At 37.9% G+C, this 26,224-nt stretch overlaps 1 protein-coding gene across 1 annotated transcript; it reads right to left on the reverse strand.

Moving 5' to 3' along the window:
* On the reverse strand, positions 1-25,937 carry LOC145813223 (putative disease resistance protein RXW24L). Its single transcript, XM_082908505.1, has 4 exons — positions 25,679-25,937; positions 23,847-24,464; positions 1,442-1,509; positions 1-1,248 (listed from the first exon to the last, which is right to left on the reverse strand). Exons 1-4 carry the CDS (start codon positions 25,935-25,937, stop codon positions 1-3), a joined length of 2,193 nt encoding a protein of 730 aa, XP_082764631.1.
* Between the last annotated feature and the right edge of the window lie 287 nt (positions 25,938-26,224).

Raw genomic sequence — 26,224 nt, forward strand, 5'->3', positions numbered from 1 at the left:
TCACTCTTTAAAGTGCATCAAACAATGGAGTTGTAGGGTTTTGAGTTGGGGGAAACCATTAGCTGAGCAAACCATTTTGTTCCCTACAAACGCATCAAAAACTAAATTGAGGAATTGTAGGCAAAGTAGCCTCTCCAATGTTGGCATAGGGTCTTCTTGAAGTTTACATGAGCACAACTGTAACTTGATGATGCTAGGAGAGAAATCTTGGTACTTTGGTAACTCGGGTATAAATCCAAATATAGACAATTTGTAAAGATGGTGACACCCTAACAGTTGTTTGAGAATTGTCAACTTTTCTTCTTCGAAGGAAAAATAAACTGATAAGGATGTTTGTCGGAGGTGGTTGGCACTGATGTTTAGGTAGTCGATGAATGCCACAAAGTCCTGACTGTTGTCTGTCTCCGAGAAAGTTGCCTCTAGGTGCCGAAGATTGATTAATTTGAACAGATCATTGACGTCACAGTCCCACGTGTTGAACCCTTCGAATATCTCGAGGTTGCTCAACCCATCCAATTTGAATTTGTTTCTGAAATTCAAGTTCGAAGAAATAAACAAATGTCTCAGTCCTTCCATTGCATGTAAGACTATTTCTTCACCTAAGTTGAAGTTGCAACCTTGTAAATCCAAGGTTTGCAAGTATTCCAACTTGCAGATAGATGAATGCCATTTTGGTATGAAACAGCTTCTAAAACTCAAGTACCTCAATCTAATTAGGTTACCTATTGATTTGACTGACTTTTCACCAAACTTAAATCCTTCAAGATCCAAATTCCTATGCAATTTGAAGTCCTTGAAATGGGAGTTCAACTCTATTATAGACTCGTCATCACGTCTTGGATTGCAGAACAATATTGATCTTAGCTGTTTAGTTGTCTCCAAGTCAGGGAGGACAACTGTTTTGACATCCCTATTCAAATGAATTGCAAGTCTGCGTATTTTAGGAGTAGTAGTTCTTGACGTGGCAGAAAAGCAATCAGCTAGATCAGTTTCGCGTTGGAGATGAATGATCTCAAGAAAATCATTCATTTTTGCCTTTGATAAACACAGATCCAGCATAAGATCATGAAGGTAAATCCTTTGAGTATACCACTCTACTTGTACTTGAACCATGCACCTCTGTGCAAGCACACCCAAGTAACGTTTTGCCACATCCATTATTGTTTCATCCCCCACTCTATCATCATTTACAATTATACCATCACCTAACCACAAGTGATATAGTCTTTCAGCATCTATCTCAGAATCCTTCAGAAAGAGACCAAAATATAGAAAACATGGCTTCAATTGATAAGGCAAATCGTTGTAGCTTAAAGCTAACACCTTTGATACTCATTCGATGTCGCTCCATTTTTGCGAACGAACATTTAGGTATACCATCTCCCATTCCCATAATGCATGCGTTGTTTTCAAAAGTCCACCAAGCCCAATGATTGCTAACGGTAAACCAGCACACAGCTTTACCATTTCCCTCCCTAATGCCTTTATATTTGTCAAGCGCTCTGAAGTCTACAAAAACAACAAAATGCAAAATTTAAAAACAACAAAAAATATCTTATTGCCTAGAGTCTATAAAGCAACAAAAAGGAAAATTCTAATGAATGCTTGCGTCAATAAGCAATAAAAAAGGAAAATTTGCAGACATTTTTGAGACCCAAAATAAGGTTTTTAACACGGGCCTTCTATACATACATAGATAAAAAATAAAAAAAAAATTCTAATGCGAGCTTGTAATATGGATTGATTTTTACACTTTTTTTTTTTTTTTTTTTTGGGGCAAAATCAAATCGATTGGTAATTTAATTTTGTTTTAAAAAAATTTTGAACTTTCGTGTTCTCAAGTATATAAAACTCAAATTATTAGTTGTAAAATTACTAATCAAACTTGCATAACTCAATTTAACAATCAAATCCATTGAATCATTCTTGTGACAAAATTGATCAAAGATAAGATTTAATCAATTTCCATTTTAAAAAGTTTATTTTCCCAAAAACAACCGTAACAAGGATAGTCAATAACATTCTATACACAAATCATATATTTAGAAAATAATCATCTATTAGTTTTAAATAATTTACTACATCAAGAATTTTTTTTTTTTTTTCTATTTAAGGGATAATATTTGAGAACCCCTTTTTTCAACCAATTTTTGGGGTTCAAAACAGCCGCTTCCTCAACTTTGCCTCCAAGTCAGCATTGTTACATTGATACTTGCATCTTTTCAGTCAAAAGTTCTGTATCAACAAAGTAGAAGAAAAAGCGCAAATTCATGCATGCATCTGGTGCAGAGAGTGATGTTACGGGGGCAAGAAGTGAACTGCCGCCCCATTTGAAAACTTGTTATTTTAATTGATTTTTAATTTTTTATAAAATACGTACAAAAACTAAAAAAAAAAGTGATGTATGTACCCTTAATCATCCTTTCAGATTCCATTTTCCGCGCTAGTATTACAAAATTGTCATACATGACTTATGCCATTCAAATTTTGATGGATAATGTGGGGATATATTTTCTGAATACCAACACGTGGCATGGTGACGCCGACGTGTCAGCCGAGGTGCCACGTGTTGTGGTAGTTAAGCCGAGATGATCTCGGAGTTGCCGAGGTTATCCCCGAAGATATCGGAATCCGAGATAAGTAGATAAGGGACAAGAGTCCTAAGACAAAGAGGGGACTTAACCTAGATAAAATTCTTAAGGGAGTTTATCTTTATCTCTTAAAGAGTCCAAAGTAAGCACTAAATTGGAGTTCATAGAAGTCATACTTCTAGTAGGACTTGGATTGAGTATATTATAAAAGAGAGGCACCCCCGTGGGTCTAAGGTATGCAATTTATGTTTTGAGTATTAAGTTTTGCACTTGATTATCTTTGAGAGATATACTGACTTGATCGTCGGAGTGCCCTTGGGTGGAAGAACCACCGCCGGAGCCTTTTCTTTCTGTTTCAGGTTGCTGAAGCCATCTATTCTGCCTGTGCTCTCCAGTTGATCACTAAGCAAGCAGTGTGGTCAGATTTTCACTCACACAATTTGGCGCCGTCTGTGGGAACGAAGGAAGAATAGATGGCCAGTAACGGATAGCAGGAAAATATTGGGGATGACGCTTCCGCTGGGAGTGGCAGACCAATTGACCTTGACATTGAAGGAGACAACCACAATACGGAAGCCCGCGACCAGGGTCACAAAGAGAACGACGTCATCCCGGAAGGCGACACGTCAAAAAGGACAAACCAAGGAAAGTACTACAATGAAGATAACCTCCAGGTATGGAGGGACAGGTGCCTACGGAGGGATGAGGAAGTAAAAGAATTGGCGAACAAGCTGGCAGACCTTCAGTCAGTCGTCAACTTCATGATGCAAAATAATGTTATGCAGCCACCGTACCCGCTACAAGATACGCCGATGCCAACAACCAACGCCCAGAGGGGCGGAAGAAAAATAATCCCCGACGTCCCTCAGCATACCAGGAGCGGAAGGCATTCTCACCGGCCTTCCAGGGAAGTCGGACGAGAAGAACCGAGGCAAGAGGAGTCCCGAAGGACGCACCGCACGAAGAATCCAGAGCCCAAAGAACATCGGCATGTTCAAAAGCAAGCACTCTGCTTTGACACAACCCATGGAGAAAGATCCAAACGGACCCACCACGAGGACGAAAGTAGTGTACCAAAAAGACTAAAATCCAAAGATAGCTGAGCTCCAGGGAGGAGCAAAGAAGACCTGAGGGACTACCTCAAAAGGAGGCAGCAGAATGCTGAAGCCGAGGTAAACTCCCCAGTAAAACCGAAGACAGCCTTCTCGGTGGAACTGGACAAATTCAAACCACCAAAGAGATTCAGCATGCCGAGGTTCCAAATTTATGATGGCAAGTCAGATCCAAACTTTCATGTTGGACTATACTTGAATTCAATGGCGTTATATAGCGGGAACGAGCCATTGCTCTGCAAAGTATTCCCCTCATCCTTTGGGGAAATTGCATCTGATTGGTTCCATAAATTACCAAAGGGAAGCATAAAGACATGGGAAGGCCTGGCCGAGATGTTTGTGGCCAGGTTCGTGACCAACAAGCTGCAACCCCTGAGGGTTGATGCTTTGATGGCTCTAAGAATCACCAAGGAAGAAGGCCTTAGGGCCTATGCGAAGAGGTACTACGAGGTGTTCAACCGAATACTCGAATACAACCAAGAGGTAGCGGTCGTGTCTTTCAAGAACGGCCTGAAAGATGACTACCCGCTACGGAAGTCTTTGGCAAAAACATTGCCAAAAAGCATGGAAGAACTCATGGCAAGAATCGAGAAGTATGCCAGAGCCGAAGAAGATACATCGGGAAACAAAGAGATAAAACAAGAAAAGGGAAACGGCTCGCCGAAGCGAAGCCGAGGCAACAATGGACCGACCAAACAAGAAACAAAGTTGAGAAATAAACAGGCGGTAACAACAGTATTCCGGATCCCAATCCATAAAGTCTTAGATCAAATTCGAAATCAACCTTATTTCAGGGCTCCGGCAAGAGCACCAGGGGAATTCATGGGAAGGAACGTTGGTAGACGTTGTGCCTACCACAATGAAGAAGGGCACCCAACTCAAGGTTGCAGAGCCTTGAAAGCACACTTGGAGGACCTGGTAAGACAAGGCCTTCTGAGGGACCTGATCGATGAGGCCAGGACCAGGGAAGAACGGGCAAGGTTGCCTCAAGCACCAGCAGCACCCCCTCCCCTAACACAACTACCACCAGCAGGAGGACCGAGAGTAGTTAATGTGATCCACTCTAGGGTCAACGAAAACGAAGTCAGAGGAGAGACCCAGAGGGTAAGACATTTACAGCATATCTACCAGGTCGGGGAGAAGAGACATCGGCCAGAAGAATGCCAAGGGCCGATGATAGCCGACCTGGAATTGGTCCAACATCCGCATAATGATGCCTTGGTAGTATCCCTCCAGGTTGGGGAGTGCCAAGTAAAACGCATCCTAACAGATCAAGGCAGCTCCTGTGACATCATTTATGTTAGATGTTACAAGGAGCTAGGCCTTCACCCTGATGACTTAGAACAATCCAGCGGCCCGATGGTCGGCTTTAATGGAACGCCGACATGGCCATTCCCAACAGAGCATGGGATTGAAGAAGTCAGAGGGGATCAACTACAAGCAAAAAATTGCTCCATGACAGCAATGAAATCCACCTGTAGTATACGGGAGCCAAGAAACGCAGAAGTTGAAGATAAGGACTTGGAGGTCCTAGAAGACGTCGGGAAGGAACCAGCCGAAAAGAGCGAAGAGGCGCTAAAAAAAGTTTTCGTCCAAGAGGACGACGAAGAGCGTTTCTTTCTTCTCGGCTCAGGCTTAGCTAGAGAAGAAGAGAAAGAACTGGAAGATTTCTTAAGGGCAAACATAGAGGTGTTCGCCTGGACACCTTATGAAATGCCAGGCATTGACCCAGAGGTCACTTGCCACAAACTGAATGTCGACAGATCGGCAAAACCTGTGATTCAACGAGCCAGAAGACCGACGTTGATGCACGTCGAAGCAGTAGAAGAAGAGGTAGATAGACTCCTGGAGGCCAGGGCCATCCGAGAAGTTCAGTACCCAACATGGCTGTCCAACACAGTAGTAGTAAAAAAGAAGAATGGCAAATGGAGGGTTTGTGTAGACTTTACCAGCCTCAACAAAGCTTGCCCCAAAGACAACTTTCCTCTGCCCAAAATCGACCAACTGGTAGACGCCACTTCAGGACATGAAAGGATGAGTTTTTTGGATGCATACAGAGGGTACCACCAGATTACCATGTACCCTCCAGACGAGGAGAAAACCGCGTTCATCACCTCTAAAGGCCTGTACTGTTACAAGGTAATGCCTTTTGGGTTGAAAAACGCAGGAGCAACCTATCAGAGGTTAGTAACAAAGATGTTTAAGCACCTGATTGGCAAAACAGTAGAAGTCTACGTCGACGATATGGTCGTAAAGACAAGGGAATCAAAGGGTCATCTTGCCGACCTAAAAGAGGTCTTTTACATACTCAAAAGATATCGGCTCCGACTCAACGCCTCAAAATGCGCCTTTGGAGTTGGATCAGGTAAATTTTTAGGATATCTGGTAACAAGAAAGGGCATTGAGGCCAGCCCAGACCAAATCAAGGCCATCCTGGACTTACAGAGCCCGACATCGGCAAAGCAAGTTCAAGTGCTTACTGGAAGGGCCGCAGCCCTAAACAGATTCATCAGCAGAAGCTCAGATAAGTGCAGACCCTTCTTCAACCTGGTGAAAAAAGCCACGGACTTCCTATGGACAGAGGAATGTGAAGCCGTCTTAACCGACCTAAAAAAGTACTTGACCAGAACTCCGGTTCTTTCCAACCCAGTACCAGGGGAGGAACTGTTTTTGTACTTAGCAGTCTTAGAACACGCAGTCAGTGCAGTGCTAATCCGAGAGGAAAAAGGAGAACAAAAGGCTGTTTATTATGTAAGTAAAACTTTGGCCGACGCAGAAACAAGATACCTACCACTGGAAAAATTAATGCTAGCCTTAGTAATGGCTTCAAAGAAATTGAGCCATTACTTTCAGGCACACAAGATTGTGGTCCTAACAGAGCACCCACTGAAGTCCTTGTTGAAACAAGGAGACTTAACAGGAAGGATAGCAAAATGGGCAGTAACACTGGGCCAGTTTGACCTGGAGTTTAGGCCAAGAACAACAATAAAGGGCCAAGTTTTGGCCGACTTTGTCGCAGAACTCACACCTAAAGCCATCACACATCGGGCTCCGTCGAGCCAAGATGAGCATTGTCCCAACAAGCAAAAAGAATCCCAGCCAAAGACAAAAAAGCAAGAGAAAGAGAAGCTCAGACCATGCAGCATCTACATCGGCGATTCATTCAGACTATTCATCGATGGAAGTTCAAACCGCTAGGGAGCAGGGGCAGGAGTACTGCTGATATCTCCAGATGGAGAAATAGTAGAACAGTCCATCCGTCTGGGGAAGCAGAATATGAAGCATTAATTGCAGGGCTAAAGCTAGCAGCAGCAGCAGAGGCAGAGGCAGACGAGGTAATTGTTTTTTGTGATTCACAACTCATTGTTAACCAGTCAACAGGAGAATTTGCAGCCAGAGACGAAAGAATGTCGGCATATGCAAAGGAAGTCATCCGACTGGCAGCCTTATTTCAGAACTGCAGATTACTCCAAGTTAGCCGAGATGACAACACCCACGCCGACGCGTTGGCTAACCTGGCTAGTTCAATTCAAACTGGAAGAACAAGGACAATTATGATCGATTACATGTCGGCCCCGAGCATAGACAAACAGAGCACCGAACAAGAAGCAATGTGCGTAGACTTGGGACCAAGCTGGATGGATGCAATCATTGCATTCCTAAAAGAGGGGAAGCTGCCAGAAAACCATAAGGAAGCACATAAAATCATACTGAAGTCGGCCAGATTCAGCCTAACAGCAGAAGGCCATCTCTACAGAAGGTCCTTCACTGGACCGCTTTTAAGGTGCGTACACCTTTGCAGGTTGAAGATTTTCTTTACGAAATCCATGAAGGAATTTGTGGAAGCCATGCTGGGGGCAGATCATTAGCCCACAGGGCCATTACCCAGGGGTATTGGTGGCCCTACATGCAAAAGGATGCCGAAGCCTATGTGAAGAAGTGCGAACAATGCCAAAGGTTTGCACCTTTGATACATCAGCCAGCTGCTGACCTAAACCCAGTATCCAGCCCTTGGCCGTTTGCCCAATGGGGCATGGATCTGGTTGGACAACTTCCCCAGGCAACTGGACAGAGAAAATACTTGCTGGTAGCAACAGACTACTTTACAAAATGGATAGAGGCAGAACCTCTTGCCAAAATCCGAGATGTGGACGTCAAGAATTTTATATGGAAAAACATTATCACCAGATTTGGGATTCCAAGAGCAATAGTTGCCGACAACGGAACACAGTTTAACAGCAAACTCATTAAGAACTTTTGTGCAAAATTCAAGATCAAGAATTATTTCTCAACACCAAGTTTTCCCCAAAGCAATGGGCAAGCAGAGGCATCCAACAAAGTAATTCTGGATGGAATAAAGAAAAGGCTGCAGGCAGCAAAAGGAAAATGGGTAGACGAATTGCCCAATGTACTTTGGGCATATCGGACTACACCGAGAAGATCAACAGGAGAATCCCCCTTTGCCATGGCTTATGGCACAGAAGCAGTCATCCCATTGGAGATCGGCATCCCAGGGATCAGAACCCAGGGAGTAGAGAATTACATCAATGACGTACTCTTAGCCCGAGATCTGGATTTATTGGAAGAACGAAGAGAGAAAGCTGCCATTCAGCTTGCAGTATACCAGCAACAGCTTGCCAGAGCCTACAACAAAAAAGTCAATCCAAGAGATTTTCAAGTCGGCGACCTAGTCCTGAGAAAAGTCGTCGGGAACAAGAAGGACCCCAGGGAAGGCAAGCTTGGCCCAAACTGGGAAGGACCCTACAGAATTACTTCAATATTAGGCAATGGAGCTTATCGGCTTGAGGACAATGAGGGCAAAGCACTGCCCAGACCTTGGAATACTTGTAATTTGAAATTTTTCTATCATTAGATGTACATCATATTTTGGCCGATATCATCAATAAAGTCCTTTCGGAATTCTTTCAACACACATGATTAAGAAAGTTATGCATTGATATTTATTGAAGACATAATTAATGTGAACCCAAGTCAAACTCAGGCTCACATTGGGGGCAAAGAAAAAGCCGAGATTATTCCTTAATTCACTTGTTGAAATTTGTAGCAATTTACAAGTTGGAATTAAGCTGATTCCTTATCTTCACTTGTTGAAATTTGTAGCAATTTACAAGTTGAAGTTAAGCCGAGATTATTCCTTAATTCACTTGTTGAAATTTGTAGCAATTTACAAGTTGGAATTAAGCTGATTCCTTATCTTCACTTGTTGAAATTTGTAGCAATTTACAAGTTGAAGTTAAGCCGAGATTATTCCTTAATTCACTTGTTGAAATTTGTAGCAATTTACAAGTTGGAATTAAGCTGATTCCTTATCTTCACTTGTTGAAATTTGTAGCAATTTACAAGTTGAAGTTAAGCCGAGATTATTCCTTAATTCACTTGTTGAAATTTGTAGCAATTTACAAGTTGGAATTAAGCTGATTCCTTATCTTCACTTGTTGAAATTTGTAGCAATTTACAAGTTGAAGTTAAGCCGAGGTTATTGCTTAAGTTCTCATAGCAATATGTGGGTTGCTTAAACCTAAGGAAGATGCTTAACACTTGTTGAAATTTTTAGCAATTTACAAGTTTATGTTAAGCCGACATATGACCAGCAGCCAAGGTATACAGAAACTTACAAGTTAAGGCTAAGTATATTGAAAGCATTTTAAATATTGAAAGAGCAGTTGCAGTTACATATTGAAAAAGTTATGTCGACCATAAGAAGGAGTTTTACATTATTCAGAAAATTAAAAGAAAGTACAGAGTACAAAGTACAAAGTACAAAAGGCATTTTAAATCAAGACTCTTCAGTATCAGCAGCTACAGGGACTGGGACCTCGGACGATTCTGGTGATACCTCGTCGGCCACTTTTTCCGCTTGTATCTCGGCATCAATCTCTGCGATTGTTGTCTCAACACTTCTTTCTATCAAGAGAAGATCGGACGATAGCTCCCCAGTGAAAATTTCCTTAGTGACAATTTCCTTGGTTGCCCCCTCAACCTCATCACCCTCCTCATCCAAGGTTAAGTCCATAACCTGCTCAGCAGGAGGAGGGGACTTAGCTTCAGCACCATCCTTGGATTTCCTCACCAAGGCTTCATCATCATTTTTCTCCTCATCCTCATCCTCAGCCTCTGATTCGCCTTCAGGAGGAGGTCGAGGAAATGGTAAAGGAATAGCGTCGGCCTGGCGCAATGACGAGTCAGCAGGAAGATCAAGCTTCTTTATTAGGGACATCCAACCAAGAGAAAATCCCCTGTTGCATGCCTGCCTGACTTGAAGTTTATAATCCTCTGCGACGTCGGCCATACCCTAAGCATAGGCCTTCTCGTCGGCCTCTTTGACTTCGGCCTCTTTGGTGGCCAGAGCTTGCTGAAGTTCTTTCTCCGCTTGGGCCTTCATAGCCTCAGCCTCTCTTTTCTCGGCCTCAGCAACTTTTTTAACAGCCTCAGCGGATTCGGCCTTCTCAAGAGCTAAAGTTTGGGCCTTAGTAGCCGCCACGGCCTGATCTTCCAATTTTTTCATCATTGATTCAAGAGATCTGATCTCCTTCTTCATGGAAGATGCTTCCCTCTTCATATCAACCAATCTTTGCCGGTTTTCAAAAGATTGCATTGAAAATGAATGGGCATGCTGAATGGCCTAAGGAAAAACAGAAGTGTTAAGAAAAATTCTCAGTAGGAAACAGAAGGAAAAATCGCAAGTGCAAAAAGGAACACTTACTTGAACGGAGTGTTGGAGCATGAGAGCGTAATTCTCATACTTGCTAAGCTTAGCATTTCGCTCCAAATCATTTGGAAGGAGAAGAGCAGTGCTGAGGGCGATACCAACGTTAATATCGTCGGCACTTTCACTGGCCATGATAGGTCTATCCTCCAGAGTTAGTTTAGGAGCCCATGGAACGTCGGGCTTCTTTGACGCCGAGGTCGTCGCGGACGATGACCTTGGCCTCTTAGATTGTGTAGACCCTGAGGGTTGGCCCTCAGCAGACCTCTTGGTGGCAGCAGAGGTTGATTTTTTGCTTTCTGCCAGCTTAGAAATAGACAAAGCATCCTCAGCCTCGGCATCTGTAGCCTTGGCCTTGGGCTGAGCCTTTTTAACTCTCTTTGGCTTTGGTGGGAGCGTTGATTGCGTTGGTACAGCCTCGGCATCAGTTGGAAGGTCGGCAAGAAAATCTTGAACGACAGGCCTTGGACGAACCATCTCGGCAGTCTTTACAAGTCTTCGTCGACGTTTACGTTCTGGAATTGGTATTAAGTAGAGGGCCGAAGTTGATGGAAGATCGGCTGGGTCAGAGGTGGATCCTTAATTTGTTCAGGATGAAGAAGCGGTTACAGTTGTAGCAGTAGGTGAAGACAGACTCTTTTTCTTCCTTTTTGGGATGTCGGGCAAAGTGGATTTATATGTAGGGATGAAGTTTAGTAACAGTGGGGCTTTTCGTTTGTGGATTGGAAGGTCAAGGAGTTTTTTCAGATTTGTTCCTGGGAAGAAGGATTGGCGGAAGTTTTTCGGTGGCTGATGAAGATCTGCAGGACAAAGAAACAGATGTCAGAAACAGAAAGTATTAAAGACTTAAATAAAAACAACTAAGTGTTGGCTCAGGGCTCTTACCCTTGCCCTCTGAAATTGTTCGAGGAAGAGGGTAGAGGTGGACATCTTCGTCTGGGCCAAATTCCCAATTTCCCGACGCAATAACAAAGTCATCTCCAGCCCCCTTGTTAGAGTCTGAAAGGTCGGCTACAATTTTAAACTGGGTTGATCTCGGCTTAAGGTAATAAACGAAGCCTCTATCCTTCAGGTTGAGGGGACACATGGTATAGCAGTACTGAAGGTCGGCCAGGGTGATTCTAAGATTCTCCTGCCTAGCTAAAGCTATAATACCGTTAATCACCCTATATGAGTTGATAGTAAGTTGCATGGGGTTCAGCCTGTAGAAATAAAGAACTTCACGAAAAAGGGGGTGAAGTGGAAGCCGAAGTCCACATTCGGTAAAAGCTACTATAGGAAAAGGCATTGTATGATCTGTGGGCATGATGGTATCATTATTCCCAGCTAGCTTAAGGTGAACATCAGCTGGGATAGAGAATTCCTGCCTAAAGTATTCAAGTTTTGTTGGGGTATTTACCCTATGCCTCCACATACCCATTATGTCAGTTTAAAATATGTTTCAGAAGATGGGCGTTTTAAGAAGGGTTACAAGAACCTCGGCAAAGACCTAGGAAAGGGCTGATAAGGCTTGTTTCAGTTTTCCTTAAATTTGAAGGTTCTACGTACAAATCCCAAACCTAAGAACTATAAAGATCAAGATCGAAGGCACAGATCTGGGACAGATACAAAAAAGAGAAAACAAAGACGAAGTTTCAGATTCAAGAACAAAGATGGACTATCAGAAACACGAAGAATACAAAGGGATAAAGGTCAAGAATTATGGCAAGAAAAATATTGAAACGGTACAAATGTTCAAAATATGGGAGAAATTGAGCAACAAAGCAGTAATAGTAAAAGCGCATAAAGAGAATTAAGAATGAAAGGAAAGGATCTTACCAGAACAAATGAAGTCGGGGCAATGTTCGCCGAGCTCAGAAATCGGTTGCAACAGCAAAGAAAGCTTCACAAGAATGGGAGATTAAGGACAGTTCCAGAAGAGAGATCGAAGCAATGGCAGATTCGAAGAAGAAAGAGCTTTCGGAGAGAGAAAGAGCAAGAAGTCAGAATGAAAAAGTGAAGGAAAAATAGAGGCAAAAAAGAGTTTTGTCAAAATTTGAAACGGCAGCAAAATTAGGGCAATTATTACGCCTGGAGCAACGCAGGCATCAGACGGCGCAGACAAATGACAGACAGCTTTCAGGCGCGTCACAGACACGCTCCAATGAAGACAAAACACGTGGAAAGGAACGGTTAGATATGCATGACAGCTCATGCGCGTGGGAAAGTACGATCGAAACCTTGTTCTCCGAAGAGAACACGTCGGCTGGAAGAGGATTATCTCGACTAAATAGTTTTTGAGCCATTACTCAGAAAAGAAATGTTGAAATGTCGATATAGGTTCCATCACCTCAGAATACCGAGGTAATAGAACCTAGGGGGCAGTTGTGGGGATATATTTTCTGAATACCAACACGTGGCATGGTGACGCCGACGTGTCAGCCGAGGTGCCACGTCTTGTGGTAGTTAAGCCGAGATGATCTCAGAGTTGCCGAGGTTATCCCCGAAGATATCGGAATCCGAGATAAGCAGATAAGGGACAAGAGTCCTAAGACAAATAGGGGACTTAACCTAGATAAAATTCTTAAGGGAGTTTATCTTTATCTCTTAAAGAGTCCAAAGTAAGCACTATATTGGAGTTCATAGAAGTCATACTTCTAGTAGGACTTGGATTGAGTATATTATAAAAGAGAGGCACCCCCGTGGGTCTAAGGTATGCAATTTATGTTTTGAGTATTAAGTTTTGCACTTGATTATCTTTGAGAGATATACTGACTTGATCGTTGGAGTGCCCCCGGGTGGAAGAACCACCGCCAGAGCCTTTTCTTTCTGTTTCAGGTTGCTGAAGCCATCTATTCTGCCTGTGCTCTCCAGTTGATCACTAAGCAAGCAGTGTGGTCAGATTTTCACTCACACAGATAATTAGTGACTAGTCTTAGAGTATTATGTGTCATTCTCTATATGGTTTTTCAAATTAATTGCATAGTAAAAACTTTTATGAATAGAACATGTTAACCCATCTTTGTAGGGGTAGTTAGGAGACAGATAATGACTATTTAGTATGTGTTGTAATTTTTCATTGGCTGAGAGTAGATCATGTAGAGAACATGGTACTCTGGAAGTATCTAATAATTTTTAACTTTAGATACTCATTCACCTATCTAAACAGAGATATTTGTATGATATTTTAAAATTAAAAGGTTTAACTGTACAATTTTATAGTTTAAGAGGATATTAATATTCAGTACTAGTTCACGAGTTGTTATTATGATTAACACTAAATTTTTTAGCATCCAATTAATTTGAGTTCTTTTAGATTAATAAATTACATAAAAGAAGTAGCTTTTCTTTCTAAGTGAAATGCTTGGACACATTTTCTTCTTTTTTTTTTTTGGGGGGGGGGGTATGGAAATGCTTTTTTATCATTAATTTATACAAAATATTTAATTAGAATAATATGGCAGTTATATTTTTGAAATAAAGGCCACTTCAAATGGGGGAAATTCTACTTTCGAGGTCTGTATTATTTGTTCTATTTATAATTTTTGTAATATTTAGTTATGATCTATTGGGTTGTTAGTTATAATTTGGTTATGACTTGGTTATAATTCATTGTTGTGTTAGTTATGATTCACTGTAATTTTGATTATGACATTATTTTAGATATGATTTAAAATGTCTGTAGTTATACCTTATGTGATGTTTAGTTATGACTTTTTTTTTTTGGTAATTATAATTGAAAATAATCTAGTTATAACATTTTTGTTAATCAAAATTACAAATGTCATAACTTGCATATAACATGACCCATCCAATAGGTCTTTTGATTTAAAAGAAAAAAATTTAAATGTGTCACATCATATATATGTATATATATTTGTATAAATTATATGTTTGATAACCATTGAGTCGTTAGGCTGATCACTTCGTGTGGGGTAATTTGGGTTTATTTCGATGGGTTAGGCTGATCTCTAGTTTACTTTGTGCATTGACAGTACTTTAGATTTGTGAGGTTTATGACGGATTCTGTTTTGATAATTTGAACTGTTCAATGTGTAGAGTTCATCGAGTACTTTATCCCTGCAAAAAAAATCATGTTGATCGGATATCGATAGCTACTTGATTGGATTAGATTTTGGCAACAATTTATTTTGAAAATTATATATACCGTTGACTAAAATCTGATTTGATCAAGTAGCTATCGATATTCGATCAACATGATTTTTTACAAAAATAAAGTACTCGACGAGCTCTACACATTGAACGGTTTGGATTATCGAAATCAGATCCGTGGTAGGCTCCCACAAGCCCAACAGCATGCTCCAATCTAATCTCGGACTAGAGAGAAGCCTAACCCTATTTCGATTATTTGAATCATTTATATTGTAAGATTTATCATTGAATCAACTATGTAAAAAATCATAATTAATTGTATATTTATAACCACATAATAATAAGATCATATTTATTTTTTTAAAAATATATGAATTTGATAATATATTATCTATTTTTTAAAAACAAGTATGGATCATGTGATTTTGAATGCCTGATTAATATATAAATATATATATATATATATATATTGTATGAGTCCTTTCCCTATTCCAACTATTGAAACTTGGAGGAATTATAGCACAGTGGGATAAAAAAATTACAAAAATATAAGAGTGCAAGTGATTAAGTGATGCAGTGCAAGTAAAAAGGTATGGAAGTGTAACCATATTTGTGTAAAATTTTATTTCTGTCTCACTAGAAAGTAATCCCTTAAAAGTTTTCAATTTTATGTAGTTTTCATAAATGAATATTCTAAATACATTTGGTACAACCCTATGGCCAATAGAGCTAAAATATTTTCCATCTTTTCCAAATTTCAGCCCATGGGTCATTAATCATTTTAGATGATAATAGATCACACAGATGATATGAAAACTAACATTGAAATAATTTATTCTGTATCAAAATATATAGCAATGTGGACTAATTAATATTATCTCTACCATCTCTTCTTAGTAATGATTTCTTTTGAAATAGATCCCAACTTTCCTCATTATTTACCCATAAACAACTATAACAGGGATAGTCTATAACATTTTATACACAAACTACGTATTTAGAAATTAATCATCCATTAGTTTTAAATAATTTACTACATCAACAAGCTTTTTTGTTTCTATTTAAGGGATAGTTTTTTAGAACCCTTTTTTTCAACCAATTTTTGAATTCCAAAACACCCGTTTCCTCAACTTTGCCTCAAAGTCAGCACTGTTTACATTGAAGAAGAAAAAGGATTTCTCAAATTCATGCATGCATTTGGTGCACAGAGAGTGATGTTAAGGGGTAAGAAGTGAACTGTGGCCCATTTTGGAAATTTGCTATTTTAGTTGATTTTAACTTTTTATAAAAAGGCATACAAAAAAGTAAAAAGAGTGATGTATGTACCCGTAACCTTCTTTCAGATTCCATTTTCCAAGCTAGTATTACAAAGTTGTCATACACGACATAAATCATTCAAATTTTAATGAATAATTACTGACTAGTCTTAGAGTATTATGTGTCATTGTCTATATGATGTTTCAAATTAATTGCATAGCAAAAAATTTTATGAATGAAACATGTTAAGTCATCTTTATGGGGTAGTTAGGAGACAAATGATGACTATTTAGTGCGTTGCGGTTTCTCATTGGCCGATACTAGATCACGTGGATAATATAGTACTCTGGAAGTATCTAATATTTGTGTAAAATTATGGAGATGCAAGTGAAAAGTTATGGAGATGCAAGTGAAAAGTTATGGAGATGTAAGCATGTTTGTGTAAAATTTTATTTTTTGTCTCATTGTAAAGTAATACGTAAGTTTTCAATTTTGTGTAGTTTTCATAAATGAATATGTTGGACAATCTTCACTGTATTTAAATAGATTAAATTCTGTTGTGTACTAAACAACAACTAGAATATAAAGAAATAAAGGAAAGGAGAGAAAATCTTTTGATTACAAAAATCAAACAAGAAATAAAATTAAATAAATAAAAACAGATTTTATTTTGTTACCAAAACAAAATTAAAATTTGATTTAAATAAAAAATAATAAAACAGAAAATAAATAAATAACTTACTTGATTAATATCTTGAATAATAATCTGATCAAGTCCAGTGTTTGACACTGTGTCCTTAAGATAGATTTGTCCTCTCCTCGGTGCTTTCAGAATATGGACGTCTATCTCCTAGGATGAAATGATCAACAACAAATATATGCAGCACTACAATATATTTGTACAACGAACACACTAAGTGTTTTATACTCTCTCTCACAAGAAAATAATGCAGCAAAATGAAGATTATGTATGCAGAATTTTATAGACAAAATTAGTAAATAAATTCATCAAACAAGGGCTGTCTATTTATAGTTGTAGTGGTGGCTATTCAATTTGAATTAAACAGGTGCTAGCCTATTTTGAATAGGTATGAAACCTGTTTGGTTTTGAATTAAACAGATTTAAATCTGTTGGGTTCAAAATTCAAACAGATAAAAACGGAAGGGACCTGTTTGGGTGTATAGAAAAATCGGACCAGTTTATTTCCGGATTAATTTGAATTCTGGATTTTATTTTACCAAAAATAAAATTAAATTCAAATGTTTTTGGCCCAAAAAGATAGGTATTGGGCCAGACAAGCCCAACCTAACCTCACACCCGTGCCGAAGCCCAGGCCCAGCCCAGTCCAGCCCGCCCGACCAACCGGACGGACGGACAGCGGCGGCGCGCGTGGTGATTTTTGGGTCCAATGGGTCTAGCCTATTTTGCTCATAACCTCTCCCTTCTACAAACTTGGGTACCCCTTGGGGCACATCCCAAGTACCAATCCTAAGCTTTATAAACCCATTCAAAACTTCCCACCAAATCAATGTGGGACAAGCCATTTACACAACCTTTAAGGAATTTCTACCAAAACTCCATTTCCATGGAGCTCACTTTGGCTTCAATTTTCCATTCACTCAATAATGGTTTTGAGCAACCAAATATACCACGTGAATTACAACGCGGCATAGAACGCGTTACCACTTTGACCCGTGAAAATCGACGCTTAGGTCCCACCTAAATAATAGACCAAAGTTAGGAAAAAAATTCTGGTTTTATCCAGAATATTCCAACCATTTCCAACAATCCCCCACATGAATGGAATTTGATGACAACAGAAATGCAACAATATGCAGACTTTGTCGAAAGAGTATAAGTCGAAAATATCTTGCATCAGGATAGGTAGCTTTCGGCCTTGAACTTTCCCTAGTGATAACCTATTGGACTTACTAGCTAATCAATGGACGCAATGCCTTGAATTGTTCAGCCGTTTGTGTAAGCCAAGACAATAGATTTCATACAAAATATCTTCTAACACATCATGGTTCTCACTGTAGTGTTCATTTTGGCCTTGAACGCTCCTAGTTTTCATAAGTGTTTCTAGAGAATTTAGCCTCTTCATTATCATAGAACCGGCCCCAGTTCGACACTCATAAGGTGATTCTTATTGTGAGTATCTCCTTATACTCGTCTTGATTTTCATGCCTAAATCAAGATATAAGTAATCATTAAAAGCTAAGCTTATCCTTATACCCCTGTAGACAACACATGTTGCAGATATCACTCTCACCATAGGAATGGGTAGGGAATTTTAATCCCTTGGTGATTTCTGGCGAGCCACACATAACTTAGTTGTCCCTTTGAACTTAGTTCTTGGGATCTCCAGTCATATAAGTAGGGTTACCATTATGATGACTCTTATATAATAGGCTTTAATCCCATCCCCTTCGATGAACTATACACTAGCTCTTTTGTCAAACCTTTTGTTAACGGATCTGCAATATTCTCGTTAGATTTTTTATAATCTATTGAGATTATTCCATTTGACAACAATTGCCTTACGGTATTATGTTGATGACGAATATGTCGTGACTTACCGTTATATATATGATTCGGTGCCCTGCCTATTGCAGATTGACTATCACAATGAATGCAAATAGCTGGCACAGGTTTTGGCCACATTGGAATGTCTTCTAAGAAGTGACGAAGCCATTCTACTTTTTCTCCTGCTTTGTCTAAAGCAATGAACTCGGATTCCATTGTGAATCGCGCAATGCATGTTTGTTTCGTGGATTTCCAAGAAACAACAGTGCCTTCTAGAGTAAAGACATATCCACTAGTGAATTTTCGATCTTTAGTATCCGATATCTAATTTGCATCACAATAACCTTCAAGTACTGCTGGATATCGAGTGAAGTTCAAACCATGATCACGGGTGAATCTTAGATATCTAAGAACCCGAATGACCGCTTTCCAATGGTCTTCTCCGGGGTTACTAGTGTACCTACTCAATTTACTGATAGCATAAGCTATATCAGGACGAGTACAATTCATTAGGTATATTAGACTTCCAATGATTTGGTATTATTTCAACTGAGACACTGCATCACCTTTATTTTTCGATAAATAAAGACTGATGTCTACAAGTGTTCTAGTTACATTCAAATCATCCTTGATAAATTTATCAAGAATTTTCTCAATATAATGAGATTGAGATAATGCATATCCGTCAGATGTTTTAGTAATTTTCATTCCTAATATAACATCTGCGACCCCCATATCTTTCATATCAAATCTTTTGTTAAGCATTTGCTTAGTTGATTTGATCATGTTTTGACTGCTTCCAATGATAAACATGTCATCCACATAAAGACAAATTATGACATATCCTAGGTCAGTGTTTTTAACGTAGACGCATTTGTCACATTCATTTATCTTAAACCCATTAGTAAGCATTGCATGATCAAATTTTTCATGACATTGCTTAGGTGCTTGTTTTAATCCATAGAGGGATTTTACAAGCCGACAAACTTTCTTTTCTTGCCCTGGCATTACAAACCCTTCGGGTTGCTCTATATAGATCTCTTCATTTAGATCATCGTTTAAGAAAGATGTCTTAACATCCATTTGATGTATTTCTAATTTAAACAATGCTACTATAGCAATAAGCATACGAATGGATGTTATTCTTGTCACAGGGGAATATGTGTCAAAATAGTCTAGACCTTCCTTTTGTCTGTAACCTTTAACTACAAGTCTTGCTTTATACTTGTCAATTGAACCATCTGCTTTCATTTTTCTCTTGAATATCCATTTGTATCCAAGAGGTTTAGAACCTGGTGGAAGATCCACCAATTCCCAAGTATGATTTTGCATAATGGACTCAATTTCATTATTAACAGCCTCTTTCCACAAAGGAGCTTCAGGACCTGTCATTGCTGCCTTAAGGCTTTGAGGTTCATTTTCTAACAGGTATGTTAGGAAATCTGGACCAAAATATTTTGATGTTCTCGTTCTCTTACTTCTTCTTAGTTCATCATCAGTTAAATCCTGTTGGTCGAGACCATTACTAGTCTCTTGTGTTTGATTGTCATTAGTCTCTTGATTTTGTGTACAATCATAAGTTCTTTTCTGTGAACTTAATTCCTGTTCTTTTTTGTAAGGAAAGACATGTTCAAAAAACACAGCATTCCTTGACTCTATAATAGTGCTTACATTTATATCAGGTATTTCTGATTTATAAGTCAGAAACCGATATGCACTACTATTCTGAGCATAACCAATAAACACACAATCTACTATTTTTGGTCAAATCTTAGTCTTTTTAGGAACAGGAACTTCAACTTTTGCCAAACACCCCCACACTTTTAAGTATTTGTAGGAAGGCGGTCGACCTTTCCACAATTCATAAGGAGTGCTGTTGGTTTTCTTGTGGGGTATTCTATTAAGAACATAATTAGCAGACAATATTGCTTTCCCTCACAAGTTCTGTGGTAAGCCTAAACTTAATAACATGGCATTCATCATTTCTTTTAGGGTTCTATTCTTTCTTTTAGCAATTCCATTTTGTTGAGGAGAATAGGATGCCGTAGTTTGGTGAATAATGCCATGTTGTGAATAAAATTCATTTAATGGTGCATCATATTCACCACCCCTATCACTTCTAGCCATTTTAATGGTTTTACCAAGCTGATTTTCAACTTCTGTTTTGTAGAGTTTAAACATTTCTAAGGCTTCATATTTACTTTTAAGTAAATAAACATAACAATATCTTGTGCAATCATCGATAAATGTTATGAAATACTTTATGTCTCCTCTAGTTTGAACAAATTTTAGATCACATACATTAGTATGAATTAATTCTAGAGGTTCGGTTTTCCTTTCAACCGATTTAAATGAAGACTTAGTTAGTTTTGCTTCTACACAAATCTCACATTTATGATTAGGATCAATTTCAAACTTTGGTATATAATCCAAACCAATTAATCTACGCAAAGCATCATAATTTACATGTCCTAATCTACCATGCCATAAATTCGACTCAAGAATATAAACAAAAGATGTGTTATTCTTATTCATAGCAACTTTCGGTACAACTGTCATTACATTCAACTTAAAGAGACCATCACTCAGGTATCTCTTACCAACATACATACCACTCTTTGTTAATACAAATTTATCAGACTAAAAAACAAGCCTAAAACCATTATTACTTAACAAAGAACCAGAAACTAAATTCTTCCGGATGTCAGGTACATGCAGTACGTTGTTGAGGGTCAGTTCTTTTCCTGATGTCATCTTCAAGATCACTTTTCCTTGTCCAGCCACAGTAGAATTAGAAGAATTTTCCATGAAAAGTTGTTCACCATTTGCAGCCTCATTGTAGGTAGTTAACATCTTCTTGTCCATACATATGTGACGAGTTGCTCCAGTGTCAACCCACTACTCTTTGGGATTTCCAACCAAGTTAGCCTCAGACACCACAGCAGAGAGGTTAATGTCATTCACCCCGTCAGAGATGTAATCTAGTTCAGTTACATTGGCCTGATTGGTAGTCTTCTTGCTTGTACTTCCATGATCCTTCTTAGGGCGGCTGTAGTCAGAAGCTCGATGTCCAGTCTTGCCACATTTATAGCATTTTCCTTTGAACATCTTGTTGCTATTGCCTTGTTTAGGACCATCTCCAGTAAACTTCCTCTTTTTGTTATGTGGTTTATGAACTTGTTCAACCACATTAACCTTGGACTCAATGGGATTTTTACCATTCTTCTTTTCAGCCTTTCGGTTATCTTCCTCAATTCTCAGTCTTATAATAAGTTCATCCATGGTCATCTCTTTGCATTTATGTTTTAAATAATTTTTGAAATCTTTCCAAGCCGGTGGTAACTTTTTCACTAAAGCAGCGACTTGGAAAGACTCGCTCAGAGACATACCCTCAGAATGAATATCATGTAAAATTAATTGAAAACTTTGAACTTGAGAAATTACCGTTTGGGAGTCTACCATAACGAAGTCCAGAAATTTACCGACAACAAATTTCTTCATGCCAGCATCCTCTGTTTTGTACTTCTTCTCCAAAGAATCCCACAATTCTTTTGCTGACTTCAAAGGACTGTAAACATTATACAGCATGTTGTCAAGGCCATTAAGGATGTAGTTTCTGCACAGAAAATCTGAATGTTTCCAAGCATCTACAGCGGCAACAACTTGCCGATGACTTTCACCCTCTTTAAGTGCTGGAGCCTCTTCATGGAGAAACCGGGTCAAATTAAGAGTTGTAAGATAGAACAACATCTTCTGCTGCCATCTCTTTCGATTTTTCTCCATGATTGATTGGTACTTGAACATGGTTCTGGATAGGGACCGGTGTTGGTGTAACAATAGGAGTACCACTTCCAGTTGCAGTTTCAGTAGCAGTAGCAGTAGCCATAATCTTTGATTACAAAAATCAAAAAAATTAAAACACAAATTAATTTTCTAGTTACTAAAATCAGAAAATAAATTATAACACAAAATAATTTTATTTTCCTTGTTACTAAAACTAGAAAAATAAAATACCACAATAATTTTTTGTAACACAAATTAATATTCTGCAATTGTTAATGACACCAGTATATTACTACTAGTTGTCAAAGAAAATAGACAGTATATTACTACTATTTGTCAAATAGCATAAATCACTATTTGTTTTTCTAACCAGAATATGTCTTTATGAAATCACAAAAAATTAAATACAATGAAGATACCAAAATTTCTGTCTTAAGATTGTTGGACAATCTTCACTGTATTTAAATAGATTAAATTCTGTTGTGTACTAAACAACAACTAGAATATAAAGAAATAAAGGAAATGAGAGAAAATTGTTTGATTACAAAAATCAAACTAGAAATAAAATTAAATAAATAAAAACATATTTTATTTTGTTACCAAAACAAAATTAAAATCTGATTTAAATAAATAATAATAAAATAGAAAATAAATAAATAACTTATTTGATTAATATCTTGAATAATAATCTGATCAAGTCCAGTGTTTGACACTCTGTCCTTAAGACAGATTCGTCTTCTCCTTGGTGCTTTCAGAATATGGACGTCTATCTCCCAGGATGAAATGATCAACAACAAATATATGCAGCACTACAATATATTTGTACAACGAACACACTAAGTGTTTTATACTCTCTCTCACAAGAAAATAATGCAGCAAAATGAAGATTATGTATGCAGAATTCATCAAATAAGGACTGTCTATTTATAGATGTAGTGGTGGCTATTCAATTTGAATTAAACAGGTGCTGACCTATTTTGAACAGGTATGAAACCTGTTTGGTTTTGAATTAAACAGATTTAAATCTGTTGGGTTCAAAATTGAAACAGATAAAAACGAAAAGGACCTGTTTGGGTGTATAGAAAAACCGGACTAGTTTATTGGGCCGGACAAGCCCAACCCAACCTCACACCTGCACCCAAGCCCGGCGGGACGGATGGCGGCGGCGCGCGTGTGTGGTGATTTTTGGGTCCAATGAGTCTAGCCTATAACCTCTCCCTTCTACAAACTTGGGTATCCCTTGGGGCACACCCCAAGTACCAATCCTAAGCTTTATAAATCCATTCAAAACTTCCCACCAAATCAATGTGGGACAAGCCATTTACACAACCTTTAAGGAATTTCCACCAAAACTCCATTTTTATGGAGCTCACTTTGGCTTCAATTTTCCATTTACTCGATAATGGTTTTGAGCAACCAAATATACCACGTGAATCACAACGCGGCATAGAACGTATTACCACTTTGACCCGCGAAAATCGACGCTTGGGTCCCATCCAAATAATAGACCAAAGTTAAGAAAAAAATTTGGTTTTACCCAGAATATTCCAACCATTTCCAACAGAATATTCTAAATACATTTGGTATGACCCTATGGCCAGTAGAGCTAAAGTATTTTCCATATCTTTCCCAAATTTCAGCCCATGGGTCATTAATCTTTTTAGATGATAATAGATCACACAGATGATATGAAAACTAACATTGAAATAATTTAATTTGTATCAAAATATATAGCAATGTGGACTGATTAATATTACCTCTACCATCTCTTCTTAGTAATGATTTCTTTTGAAGTAGATCCCAACTTTCCTCGTCATTTAAACACTGGGGTTCATGGAAGATATGGTATGGATCTATCTGTGAAGGCATTGTTTTATTACGAGTCGTTAGCAATATTTTGCTGCCCGTGTTTCCATTTGGGAAGGCCGGTTTCAAGTTCTTCCAAGCCTCTATTGACCAAATATCATCCAATACAACTAAGCATTTTTTACTCTGGTGGATTGTATAAAGTTGCTCAAACAACTCTTTATTTTCCATATTAACAACATCTTCCTTCCTCTCTGGAACAAGATTGATGAAGATTTCTTGCAAATTGTCTCTTGTTTGATACTGCTGAGATATGCATACCCATGCCAAACCATGAAAGTGACTCTGGATATCTTTGTGATGATATACTTTTTTAGCTACAGTGGTCTTCCCTAAACCACCCATGCCACAAATAGAGACAACTCGACTAGGAGTATAGTCATCAACTTGCACCAAATGTTTCACAACATTGTTCAAGTCTTCTTCAAACCCCACAAAATTCTCTTCAACAACATGCTGATACGATGGCCACAATTCTTGTTGCTTCTCAACTGTCGAACTTCTTATGCCTTCACATATAGCAGTATTAGTTTAGTCTTTCTAACAGTCGATTTTCAATAATAATATTGTACAAATAGAATTTTCATACAAAAAACTCACATAATTTTTTTTTCTTTTTTTCTTTTGTGATTCTTTCATTTTAAAGAGGAAAAAAACACATTTTATGGTCCAAAAATAACAGTGTCACATAATTTGTATGAATTTTGTATATAAAAATTCTATTTTATCAATCATTTTTCACCATATAACAATACATCCTTTATAAAAATATATATTAAAAAAAGTGGAGGTTAAAATTGTGAAATATTATTTTTATATGTTCCTATAAATTTACAGAATTTTTTATTTATGATTTCTAGTAATATTTTTTCAGAAGAATAAGGATAATACAATTTTTTTATAGTAATATAGGTCCTCCAAAATGTACAATGACAAAAATACTCTTACTATACCACTTCAAGTATCACCTATTACTTTTTTAACTAATTTAAAATTTTCAAAATTATATAACTTTTGATCTAGATTTTTTTTTTAATTTATAAAATTTGTATTTTTAGAATCGTTTCGTCAAGATCTGTAAAACAAGATCCATATGATGAATACAAAATTTAAAAAAAAAAAAAAAATTGACGAAATTTTATTGACTTGAGAAAGGTCGGTAAAATTTCAGTTAGTCAGTAAAATTTCAATGACCAAGTCAAACTAAGTCAATAAAATTTCTAAAAATATAAATTTACAAAAATTGGAGATACAAATCAAAAGTTATTAAATTTTAAAATTTTAAAATCACTTCAACAAGTGAGAAATGCCGTTATGAGAAAAATTACGATTTTTCAGGTCATGAGAGCATTTTGGACTATATATGTTAAAGTTGTCATTATTATTTTAAGATTTCAAATCTCAAGAATTTTAACTAACAAGTAAATTATTGTTATCTTTAAATTCTACACAAACTTGTAGAGAGATGTCTTTTTAATTTCCCCTAAATTTAATTGAAAATTTAAAATATAAAATATTATTCTTTCCTAAAATTGGTTATGTCACACGAAAGATTAATGGAATATATTAACAGAATTTAAATTTCAAATTTTAATCAGTAATAATTTTGAATCTCAAAAGAGAGAAAAATATACTTTAAATAAAAATATAACAATAATTGAAAATTATTAACAAATAAATAAATAAAAACTTAAATTTAAAATGAACACTTGAACTGCCTCACCTATACTTCTCAAGCCATAATCCAACTTAACGGTGTGGTTCGTGATCTTGTTTTTAATGGCACCGATCTCACTTTTGACCCTGTAAACGGCTATCCATTCATTGAAGATGCAAGCAAATCTTTTAAGGGTGTTTCGGAAACTCCTTTTGGATGAAACTTGGATGACATAAGTTTCGAGGATGTCTTCGGTTTCATAAGCAAGTTTTCTAATTTCCGCAACACAGTTGTTGACCCCCGCATCTACAGGATCAGATTGCATTGCATAATCTGCGTTTTGTAAGAAGCATTCAATTCGATTCAACTTGACTTGGATTTGTTCAACTTGGTCGCTTACTTCGTATAAGAATTTTGATCTTCAGTTAACAAAACTCCAAGTCTGTTGACAATGAAGGACACAACATGCACTTCCATTATGATTATGTGGTATTTCAACTGCATTCAATCCCAGTCCCTCCCTCCCAACGAAATCTGGGTACAAAGGGTAGGTGGGTGAGTAGCCTAGGCTAGGATGAAGGTTGGAAAAGAAGAGCTATTGGGATGTGGTGT

The sequence above is a fragment of the Camellia sinensis genome, chromosome 15 (assembly GCF_055761805.1).
Source record: "Camellia sinensis isolate YWXY chromosome 15, ASM5576180v1, whole genome shotgun sequence".
NCBI classification, from domain to species: domain Eukaryota; kingdom Viridiplantae; phylum Streptophyta; class Magnoliopsida; order Ericales; family Theaceae; genus Camellia; species Camellia sinensis.